This window comes from Ambystoma mexicanum, chromosome 1q (assembly GCF_040938575.1).
Source record: "Ambystoma mexicanum isolate Mex_15411 chromosome 1q, UKY_AmexF1_1, whole genome shotgun sequence".
Lineage (NCBI taxonomy): Eukaryota > Metazoa > Chordata > Amphibia > Caudata > Ambystomatidae > Ambystoma > Ambystoma mexicanum.
The window spans coordinates 317,344,719-317,357,356 of NC_090922.1; the positions used below are offsets into that span (position 1 = coordinate 317,344,719).

The window sequence follows — 12,638 nt, forward strand, 5'->3', positions numbered from 1 at the left end:
AGAACTATTGAATGTGAATATATTGTAAAAAACGTAGCATTACTTTGCTTTTTTTAACCACTTTTTATTGCTTAGGTCATGTGGGTTACACCATGAGTTGCTTTCTTGGGCAGTGGGTTTTGGGTCTGTTCCCTGCGTTTAGGCCATAACACGCTGGTACACATACATTGATTGGTGTATTCAGGAATATAATGTATTAATTGTGTATATAGGTTTTTCTCCAGAAGTCTTTGTGTTTGATAGAAAAACGGAACTGAGACAACAAATGCAGTATGTGCTGTTTATGCTATCATGGATGTCACGTCCAGATGCAGGAATGCTAGCCGTCGAGGGACATCGATGACCATCGATGACGATGCTGCACAGCACCCCCTGCTGCCTAAACATTTTCTGAGACTGCAAAGCAGGATACGAATATATCTAAGATGAGGAATCCATGGGAGGACATAATCCATTCGAAATATAGGCTAAGTAGGAAAGAAAAAGAACAATCTGTCAGAGAAGATGACGATAACACCAACACGAAGATGAGATATCACTGAGCTGAGAGAAAAAAGTAAGCAACCCATCCAATTTGAAATCAAGTTACTCACTATGGGGACACCAGTAGGAGATGTACCAAGAGAAGCAGGACAGAAATGACAACACCATAGATCAAATGGGCCACAAAAGACAATGGCCTCCATCTTGGGTGAGGTTAATAGAGGCTAGCACTAGAGGCTAAGCACGTAACTCAGTCTTCGAGTCTTGCACCTGGCCAATGGGCGACACTAGTCCAAAAAAGTGGGGACAATTGGTATCAGCAAGCACCTTTGACACATTCGGGGACATAGGTCATACCGCGGCAAGGGGCTGAAATCTGGAACTACCCCCGAAAGTTGGGGCCACGTGACAGCCTTAGATGTAAATATAAAATTAAGATACCAAATGCAGGATATGCATAATATGGTTGTATATCGATTACTTTAAAAAATTGCCCTGTCCCCATTAAATACTCTTTTTAAGCCTCAGGTCAAGAACAATGTGTCGAGCTAAAGTCGAGCAGTAAACACAAAGAGGGTCCAGTACCAGCATATAAGGATGGTATGGCCCCCTCTTTCCAAGCCTATGTTTGCACATTGCCCCTTTTTAGAATCTGACATTGCAAGAGCCATAGATCCCCGCTTGCACAAGAGACCGGCATGGCTCCAGCCACACATGGCCATCTCCGGACTATGAAGTGGCCAAAGGACACTATGTTTGGCAGGCTACAAAGCAATCAGATGAACTGCAGAATATGATAATGAACAGCAGATGTGTCCTACAGCTCTCTGGTACAATGCTGTTATATTTAATAAACATATGAAGCCACACATGTTTATCTGTTAATCTGTTTGATTGCTTCGAACTGTATCCACTATGCTAAAAGAAATTAAGCTGGCTGGAGCTGTATTCCCATTAGAGATGAGTTCCTCTTCTATGTTTTATGACTTCCCGCAAACTTACAATCTTTGGTGTAATTATATAATTGTGTGCTGGGATTAAGGGTTTCAGTGTAACCCATTTGAAAAATGAAGAAACTTTGTTGGCGATTTCTAACAGATCATTATTTCCTTGTCCATCTTCCTCGTCACAGTCCTTACTCTATGTCAATAACTGTGACGAGGAAGACCTGTATTTGGAGTAATGAAAATGACCAGTGAGTAAACAGGCCATTATGAGTATGTTCATAACTGTAAAAATGGGGCATTTTAAATACATATTTTTGAAATACCATGTAAGGATGATATATGTAAATAGGTGCTTTGTACAGCGCTTGAGCATAAGTGCTACATAAATAACAAATCATTTTCATTACCTTTGAGTTTCGAGTGCATGCATAATTATTGCATAGAGTATACAGAAGGGGCTGCATGGAGTAGGGACCTACCCTAAACACTAATTTCTACTACTCCATGTAATCCTACCTCATAATTAGTGGTATTCCAAAACAAGTTGTAAAATGGTATTTAACAAACACATGTTTTTACTGTTAGTAGCATACTCCCAATGAGGCCCTAGGTCTCTGCTAATCTCGAAAGAATGGACAATGATCGAATGAAAGTTGAAGAACTTATATCCCACTGCTCATCACCAGAGTCATTTTCCGGCCAGGCTTCAAGACAAGCAGGACCGGTTCGACATATAATAGACTTACCCAAGGTGGAGAGAACTCCACAGAACGCCCAGATTACTAAGCAGGGTCCCACGGCTCCAACATTGGCCAGTACAGACTTCGGCGAGATAAAGATACCCGAGCCAATAACGGTGCCCACAATCATGCTGATGCCGCCAATCAAGCCCACCTGAAAAGGCAACGAGACAAAAGAAATGGGTTAGAGCTGATCCACTACTTCCCTGGAGGTTACATGAAAATGGAGTACATTAGACCACAGAGGCCAACATATTGGACTATCAATGTTAATGTCTATTTGCATTTTATTTCTGTTTATATATATATATATATTTATATATATTTTTTTTTTAAACTTTATTTTATAGAGAGTCACATCAGACAGAGCCACCATCGGCTCAGCACAGCATCACAACTAATCTTACATTTAGTTTCCAACATCTTATCACATAGCATTTGATAAATCAAGGCAGTTGGCAAAGGTGTAAACTCATGGGCCTCATCACGACCCAGGCGGTAAGTTACCGCCTGGGCCGTGACTTTACCACCATGGCGTAAACTATGTTTACGCCATGGTGGTTGGCGGACTTACCGCCCCATACGGACCTTGGCGGGGCGGTAAGTCCCCAATCCCCATTTACCCTTCCCCATTCCCATTTTTGCCCCATAGGGCATAATGGGAGTGGGGAAGGCGTTAATTACGCCACCGTAAATTACGGTGGCGTAATTAACTCCATGGTCCCTTAGCGCCATGGATTTTAACACCTGCTAAAATCAGGTGTTAAATTCGCCATGGCGCTAAGGGACCTCGTACTCAGGCGGTAAGGGTCGGCGCTGTTTACGGCGCCGTAAACCCCTTACCGCCTGGGTCGTAATGAGGCCAATTGTCTGAGAGCATATTACAGAGGTTACTCCTAAACGGGGCCCAAATATCTTTAGGGCGTCAAGTGGCGGACACAGTTAACACAAATTGCTCTTCACACTCGTTCACCATTGTAAGATCTTTAAGAAAGTCTTCACAACGGGGTGCATTAGCAGATTTCCAGCACTTTAGTATACAATGTTTTGCGATTACACAAGCAACATTAAACAGGCTGCCTTACCAATGTCTCTGAATAGATATTTCAGAGGGGACGGGGACGATTGATGTGATTTCCTCAAGGATGTCAGCGACTTCGTGCCAAAATGCTGCCAGCGGGGGGCATGCGCAATACATATGATAGGCGTCTGCGTCTGGTGCGTCGCACTTCACGCATTTCCCTGTGCATCCCACCACAAATTTGGCTATTCTAGCGGGGGTATAGTGCAACTGGTTGAGTATTTTAAATTGAATCAGTCGCAGTCCAGAATTAAGAGACACAGATCTAGTGAGTTGACAGTATTTAAGCCATTGTCCCTCACTTAAGGAGATACCCAAGTCCCGCTCCCAGGTTTCCTTTATGGTATTACAGGAGGTAGAATGCGTCTGGACTAGAGTATATTAGCAAAACCCCCTTCCTCCTCCCCTCGGTCGCCGTCATAGCCCTTATACATTCATGAGTAGGAGGTTCCAAAGGGAATGCTGGCCACTTGGCAGCAAATGCAGCCCTCATGCGGTGGTATTGGAATCGTTTGCGCAGACCGCCCTCCACCGTGTCAATGAAATCTCTCTGCTCCACATATGTGCCCCAGGGAACATATCCCGCATTCTAAGTTGTTTGGTCGGGTCCCACACCTTTTGTAGGGCTTTATCAAATGTGGGTGGGATCCATGGGTAGTTCCGTAGTGGGATTTTGGGGTGGTATGGCATCTCAACCCCAAGCCTCTAATAAATTTTGGACCACGCATGTACAGTGGTGCTTACTGGATCGAACTCGCAGGAGTCCCTGTGATCTGAGTTAAAAATAATTGAACTAACGTCAGAGGGGGAGGCCGCATACTTCTCAATAGGGATGCGTGTGACTGTGTCGTTAGGGTCAAGCCAATGTTTGGCGAATTATGCCTGGGACGCTAAATAATATAACTCAAAGTCTGGAGCTGCTATGCCCACACTCGAGAACGGCTCCACCATCTTGGCCCAATTCATCCTCGCAGACTTCCCACCCCACACCAACGAGGTAGCAAGCGATTGGAGTTTCATAAAGAAGGGTTTACCAGGCCAAATGGGAATATTACTGAAACAGTACAGCAACTTGGAAAGAAATATCATTTTAAGAAGAGCCACTCGACCGTATAGCGAAATAGGGAGTTTTGTCCACAAATGTAATTTAGTTGTTAGTGTCTGAAGAAGTTCTTCATAATTGTCAGAATACAGTGTACTTTTAGGGTAAGATACAACGACTCCCAGGTACCGGACTTGTATTGGGGACCATTTAAATATGCTAATGTTGGAGAGGTCGGGTGTGGAAGGGGTCAGCGGAAACAACTCTGATTTAGAGACATTAAACTTATATCCTGAATATTCAGCAAACAGGTGTATATCAGCCATATCAGGTTCCAAATGAATTTCCGGATCACAAACGTAAAGCAATGTAACGTCTGCATACAAAGATATGATCTGTGGGGCACCCGTCATTCTGACCCACCTGTGTGCATGGATTTTATGAACAAATTCTGCGATGGGCTCAATCGTAAAGGCAAACAAAATGGGAGAGAATGGGCAGCCCTGCCTGGTACCTCTTCCCAGAGAAAAGAGGGGAGACAAACTATGGTTGGTAAGGACCCTAGCACATGGGTCAGTGTAGAGCAGCCTAACACATTTAAGAAAGTATTGTCCCAGCCCAAAGCGTTCCAGCACTGAAAGGAGATAGGCCAACGACACAGAGTCGAAGGCCTTCTTAGCATCTAAAGCTGCGATTGCTGCATTAGCTTTCGGGTCAATCTGAGCCATCACTCCAAAAAGCTGTCGAAGATTTAGGGCGGTGCTTTGTGTGCCTGGAGCTGGCTGTAACTGGGATATGGACTGTGTGGTCCTAATCTTAATTCCAGTCAGAGGATACATGTTGCATGATAGATTTGGGGCAGCTGGCTGTCCACAATTGGACAGCCGCTACCTTTTTGAAAGGTGCAGAGCCTTCCCATTCGTGGGATGGAGAAGGATCCAGCATCGGTTTAGAGTAAGAAGAGTACCTGGATCCATTCTGCAGGCCACGCATTGCAACCAAGGATCCGAAGAATGAAGATAGTGCTGAGGAGAGCCGAAGGATTATTGCTGAGGGAACAAGCACTGCCAAAGCCAACCACTGGGGAACATCTGGAACTTTTTCATTGACCTCTGGTGGCCCCATAGGAAGATTATTTTCATTTTACGAATGTTCCTATTTTTAATCAAAATAGGAACTCTCTGTGACAGGCAGTGAAGAAATTGAAGATATCAAAAAATTTCAAAAACCTTACATCAAATCCTCTGATATTTGTTCCTAGAAATTTTAACAAACCCTAACTACTCCTATTCCAGCATTGCCTAAACCTCTCCGTAAAAGCAACAAGCCTACATTCAGCCACCAATACAGGCTGAAATTTCTCTTCAAAGCATGGAAGTTTTAATGAACCTCACTAGACATTCAGTGGCGATATCGTCATGGAGTGTGATTTCTGCTCCCCAAAGAATCACGATTTCTACTCAGTCTTCCCTGACTCTACAACTTCCTATTTTAGCGACTCCTGCTGTTATTCAACCTCCGGTGGCGTTACCTCTGGTTTTTATGAGTACTGATTTTCACCGAGTCCCCATCCCTGCACAAGCTATATTGCCCCCACAACACTCTGTGGTAGCCTGTTCTTTTCTCTACCCACTCTCATCCTTTACCGACTGTTCAATCCTCGGCTGCAGCTGAATGCTTTTTCACTATGGAACAAAAAAGACTGGGTTTACACCACCAGCCGAAGGGTCTTGTCTGCAAAGTTCAATCAGTACCTCATACTGGCCGCGAGCTTACTCAAGAACTAGATTGTCTGTTGTTAGAAAAGCTGCCTATCTCGCCTGAGCCAATTATTTTACATTTTTCCAATGTTTGAAATTGATAGGGGCTGTGCCCTTGTTATATAACATTCAGTCAGCCAATATTAAGCAGGTGGAATTCATTTCTATTGACAAGTTGAATATTGTTTGGTTGCATATTGGCTCAAGAATGATACTAAAATTCATCCTTGATATGGCCCTTCTATTGTAGCCCATGAGCTATGATTTAAAGAGGATGACAAAGGGCGAAATGTTGGCCTCCACTAATCCTTCTGTGATATACCTCAGCAAAGCTACTGCCCTCCACTACAGATTACTAAACTGACTAACGAGGGAGGGGGCTGCTCCAAGTGCTGGAATGTCATATGCACCTTTTGCTTCAACAGGCCCCTAATGCTTGGTCTTGGCTTCCAGGAATCCTGGAGAATGGTAATCCTGCCATTTAGCTAGAACAGGAGATAGATTTGGCCATTGCCATGATTTTGTGGAATACAGGAGGCTCCTCCCACCTCTTGCAACCCGAGTCCGCGGCACTGGTGGACTATGATATTCTACTGCTGCAGGAGAGCTAGCTTTCCTCCCCTCCTTCGCTGGATGGTTTTTCTGATCTTCTGGTCCCAGCAATACAAGTGCCAAGAGGAAGGCTGGCTTCAGGCCTTTCACTGCAGCTCGAAATTCCTTTAGGACTATCTCTCGAAGAATGTGCTGCCCCAAATCTCTATATTGAGTTGTATAAACTATTTAGGCCCATTGATGGAATTGATTAAAACATGTACATATCACTATGCAATCTATATTGGAATCCCTCTGCGTCTCTATCAGATCCCTTTCTAAAGGCCTACCAGATGATTTAGATAACTACCTTCGGACGAATCTGTTACATGTGTCATTGTGGGGGGTGATTTTAATATGACTTGTACACATTTAGATGATAACTTCCCTGCTGAAACTAAGGGCCATTTAACTGCTAGGGCTAGAGGTGAAGCTGTGATGTTTTTAATGGATTCTAGAGACCTGTTAATACTTAATGGCTCTACCACTGGGGATACTCCAGCAAAGTCTACTTGGAGGCGCAATACCCAATTCGCTATAAATTACTTTGTTTTTGCATCATCTACCTGTTTACACAATTTGGTGGATATGTCAAACTGCTTTTCTGTTTTTAGTGACCATGCTCCATTGTCTTTAAACTAGTGGTTTCCAAGAATCCCCATTAGGGGAGATTGGTATTCTTATAATTTGCAACTGTCTCCAGGCCGAAATCGCTTGAGACCCTCCCACACTACAATCTTTTTTTCTCTCACTGACCTCACTATACCACTTAGAACTGAGGCAAGGAGTCTGGCCGAAGGATATGTATGTCAATACTGTGCATTAGTTCACTTCCTCTGCGTCTAAGGTTTTCAGGCCTACTTTCTCCCATAAACACTGATATGATGGGGAAGTAGTTATTTGAAAAAAGACTAATGAGAAAGGGGATTAATAATCTCTCGAAAAGGCAACAGGCCCTCTTATCAGGCTCAAAGGTTGAAGGTCAAACAAAGATACATACAGTGGCTGAGGGGTCATAAGGCTATGTTGCCCACAACATAACCTTAGGATCAACATGATGCTGAAGCGATGCTTGCAGCAATAGGGTCCAGTAACACAGCTGAAAGTTGGAGACTATTTAAAACACGATATTCCCCACAAATAGCTCTCTGAACTAACCCGGTGCCTTCTGCTGTTTGGATAGCTCACTTTGCTGAATTGTTTAAGTATGAGATCTACCCCGAGAATGGCATAGTTGGACTCCAACTGTGGTGTAGTCCATGGCAATAGATAAAGATGATATTTTAATGTTAATTAACCGTAGCAGTTCCTCAAGAGCTCCTGGGCCGGACGGTGTAACTAACGCCGTGCTAAAGGCCCACTGTGAAATGATTTTTAGAAAGATTATAATTGCTTAACATGTTTCAGCTTCATGGGCTACAGCGATTATCATCCCTATTTTCGAAAAGGGCAATCGTCTTTTACCAGAAAATATTCGCCCTGTAGCGCTTTTAGATCAGCCAGGGAAAATCTTTGCTTCATTACTGTTAGCTAAATTGAATGACTGGATTTTGGCTATAGAAATGTATGATCCTAACCAGTCAGGTTTTGTGAAGGGGTGGGTACAGCGCTAAATAGTTTTATGTTAGGCATTTTTAAAGCTTGTGCTTTTAAATCTAAATACCCTCTTAACCTGGCTTTCATTGATTTGAAGTTGGCTTTTGATAGCGTCTTGAGAGGTGCTCTTTGGAAAAAAATGTGATCTTGGGCTTGTCGGGAAGAACTCTTGTAACTAATAAAAGCTCTGTATATGAACACTATGGTTGCCATTCGTCTTAATCAGCAGGGTGAGCTGTCGCCCCATATTCCTACTTTTAGAGGGCTAAAGCACGGATGTTCATTGGCACTAGCACTTTTAAATCTGTTTTTAGTTGTCCTTAATTTGCATTTATCGAACTCTCGAGCGTTTCCTCCGAGAATTGTTACCACTAAGGTTCAATGGCTCCTTTACACGGATGATTGGGTTCTGATCAACCGAATTCCCGTTGGTCTAATGTAATGAAAATCTGAGCCAATACTAGGGGCAATTTGAGAGGCTGCAGCTGGTCCTTGAGCAATAAGCCATTGCTAAAGGTGCAAAGCTATCGATATCTGGGTATTTGCTACAATAACAAAATGGGCGACTGTCCGTATATCGAGAAGTTAGTCTCCCAAATACCACCTTTAGCAGCTCAAGCCCTCAATTATTCAAAAGTAATATGGAACTTAAAAAAAGTGGTTCCAATTGTTACTTATGGATGTCAGGTCCGGGTTTAAACTCCCCCTTCTCCTCACCTGAGACTTCCGAAGAGCTCTCCTTAAGTATAGCTTCCGACTTCTTTGGGTTCTTCTTCTTCTTCTTGGAATTGTCTTCCTTAAGTTTCCCACCTCTTCTGTCGTGTAAGTAAGGTCTGGCCCCTCCAGAGGCCACCGTGACAGAGTTGAGAACTAGCCTCCGGGAGCCCCCCGGGGGGCCAGCCTCGTCCCAGGGAAAAAGCCGGAAGGCAGAAAAAACCCTGGATCTGGTGATAATCAGATGGATGGATGATTCCAAAGACCAATAGTCCAACGAGTGTAACAATAGATTCAGTGAGAAGGCTGATAATTTCCCATCCGGGGATGGCAGAATGGCAGAAAGAATGGGGATGGTAGAAAGAAAAGATAACCTAAGAAACAAATGCTAAATAGTCAAACAATAAAAAGACCGGAGACAAAGAAACGGAGACTGGAGACGGCAAGCGCCGTGAAAGTATATAAAAAAAAGGAAGTCACAAACGGGGAAGAACGGCAAACGCCGTGAAAGAATTTACAAAGGAGTAGGCAAGAAAAATGGTAGATAAGAATACAGCGAACGCCGTATGAAAGGGAAGAACAGCAACAAAGAAATAGTAGGACTGAAAATGCACAGGCACAGGAAAACAGAACAAGGAAAAAGGCGTAGAAAAGTATTCTAGCTAAGTCACAAGAGTACGAGCGAAGTAACGGGAGGGTAAACAGATACAACGCACTGGAGGAAGGGGCGGAGTCGGCAGTTATAGGGTTAGCCGCCATGTTGGATGAGGACTAGAGCATGACTCTGAGCAAGTTAATGCCGCCAGTAGTTCCAAAGCCTCCACCCGCCGATCCTGACAGTATACCCCCTTCTCCTTGGGGGTCCCCCAGGTTTACCCGGGTGGAAGTGGTGGAATCTTCTGATCAATCGGGATGCATGAATGTGGCTCACAGGTTCCCAGGATCTTTCCTCCAATGGGTATCCTTTCCAATGAACCAGGTATTGCAACCTACCCCTGCGGTACCGGGAGTCCACCAGGTAGGCCACCTCATATTCTTCTGGAGTTGGGGTCTCCTGGGCACGTACTCTGAGGACAGGTCTTTGGAATGGGTCATCCTTGTATTCCTTAAGCAAGGAGACGTGAAAAACTGGATGGACTCTCTTAAGGTAGTTCGGGAGTTTGATCTTGAAGGCCACCGGGTTTATCTGTTGCACAATGGGGAATGGCCCCAGGAATCGTGAGGAGAACTTGCCAGAATGGACCCATCGGGGTAAGAATCGGGTGGACAACCAGACCAATTGACCTATCTGCCATGTCGGGTTGGGGCTTCTGCCCTTGTCCGCCCACTTCTTTTGTGCTTGTTGACTGGCCTGATGTGCTTTCTGAGCTATTTCATGTACTTCATGCAAGTCCTTAAGCACACCATCTACAGCGGGAATCTTGGAGGATGGAGTACTAAGCCAGGGTAGATGTTGAGGATCGTACCCATAAGTACAAAAAAAAGGACTCATCTGGATAGATGTATGAAATGCATTGTTGTAGGCAAACTCTGCCTGCGGAAGGAAACAATACCAGTGCTCTTGTTGTGGGCTACAAAAACACCTCAGATATTGTTCCAGACTGGCGTTCAACCTTTCGGTTTGTCCATTGCTCTGAGGGTGGTAGCCCGAAGAGAGAGCCCTGTGAATTCCCAGTGTGAGGCAAAGAGAAGCCCAGAATCTCGAAGTGAATTGTGGTCCCCGATCGGAAACCACGGTCCGAGGCAACCCATGAAGTCTGACAATATCTCGAAGAAATACTGTAGCTGTCTCTGAGGCTGAAGGGACTTGCTTAAAGGCGGAGAAGTGGGCTAACTTGCTGAAAGAATCTACTGTCACCATGATCACTGTCATGCCATCAGATGGTGGGAGATCCACAATGAAATCAGTGGAAATATGTTCCCAGGGGCGCCCTGGTAAGGGTTGTTGTTGTAGTAGTCCTACCGGTCTTCCAGTTCGATGTGTGTTGGAGGCACAAACCGAACAGGTAGATACATACCGACCTACATCATTACGAAGTGTAGGCCACCAGAATCCCCTACGTAGCAGGTTATAAGTCTTCCTAATTCCGGGATGTCCTGTTAAAGGGGTGTTGTGGCACCATGATAGGACTAGAGTTTGTAGCTTCTTGGTGGGAATGAACAGCGCCTTTCCATGATAGTACAGCCCATCTTCACCATGGATGACGGAGGAAGGAAGATCTAATCCTGTTTGATACTGTGGTATCAGTTCTTGAAGGAAAGAGAGAGTGGATGCAACGATCTTGAGACCTGGGAAAATGAGTTCGTGATCCTTGTAAATACCAGAACCTTCCCCTTGGCTTCGAGACAAGGCGTCTGCCTTCATGTTTTCAGTACCGGGAATGTAAGTGATGCTAAAATCGAATTGCAGGAAGAAGAATGCCCACCTGGCATGACGTGCATTTGTGCATTCCATCTGCTGTAATACCCGCAGATTACGATGGTCTGTGCGGATAGTAAAGCGGTGAGCTGCCCCTTGCAAAAGATGGCGCCACTCTCGACAGGCCAACTTAATGGCCAAAAGTTCCCTTTCAAGTACCGAGTAGTTACGCTCACTGGAAGTTAGGGTCTTGGAGTAATAGGCCACAGGGTGTTCGAAATCGTCCTCCGATTTCTGTAGTAGAATGGCCCCGACTGCTCCTATGGAAGCGTCTGTTTCCAAGATAAAAGGTTTGGTCTGATCCGGCTGGACTAGAATGGGGGCCGTAGAGAAGCAATCCTTGAGGATAGAAAATGCCCTTCTGGGTTCCTCCCCAAAGATAAATCTTATCCCCTTCTTCAGCAGAGAAGTGAGCGGGAGCACGGTGTTAGAGAAATTGGGAATGAATCTTCGATAAAAGTTTGCCAAACCCAAAAAACTTTGTAGTTCCTTAATATTGGTAGGTTCCTTCCACTCTCCAATTGCCCTTATCTTGATAGGATCCATCGCGATGCCCTCTTTGGACAGTATGAATCCCAAGTACGAAACTGATGTAGTTTCAAATTGGCACTTTTCTGGTTTGATCAGTAGTTGATGAGACTTAAGGCGCTGCAAAAACTGTAAGACCAGCTTTCTGTGCTCTGCCAGTGTCTTGGAAAATATCAATATGTCATCGAGGTATGCCACCACTGTTATGAACAGCATGTCAGCAAATACCTTATCCATATATCTTTGAAATACCGCCGGGGCATTGACAAGGCCAAACGGCATTACCATGTATTCATATAGGCCAAATGGGGTGCGGAAGGCCGTTTTCCATTCATCACCCTGCCTGATACGCAATAGGTGATAGGCACCTCTTAAGTCCAGCTTAGTGAAGTAGACCGCTCCTTGTACTGCTTCTATTATGTCTCGTATCAAGGGCATGGGATACCTGTCACGAATGGTGACTTTGTTTAGACCACGATAATCTATACAGGGGCGTAACTCCACCGTATCTTTTTTGGGGATGAAGAACAGAGAAGCACCACAGGAAGATTTAGATTCTCGGATAAGTCCATTCTGTAGGTTAGCATCCAAATAGTCCCGAAGGGCGTTCCGCTCTGGAAGAGATAGAGGATACATGCGGCCAAAGGGAATCACCGCCTCAGGCATTAAGTCGATACCGCAGTCCTCCACCCTGTGTGGAGGCAGCATTTTGGGTAGGGTATCCATGAACACTTCAG

General features: G+C 44.7%; 1 protein-coding gene across 1 annotated transcript in view; it reads right to left on the reverse strand.

Annotated features, from left to right (window-relative positions):
* Nucleotides 1–12,638, reverse strand: part of SLC7A9 (solute carrier family 7 member 9) — a 659,969-nt gene that overhangs the window by 431,393 nt on the left and 215,938 nt on the right. The window contains exon 3 of the mRNA XM_069639081.1: nucleotides 2,177–2,324. Coding sequence (XP_069495182.1) covers nucleotides 2,177–2,324 — 148 coding nt within the window. The remainder of the gene's footprint in view (nucleotides 1–2,176; nucleotides 2,325–12,638) is intronic.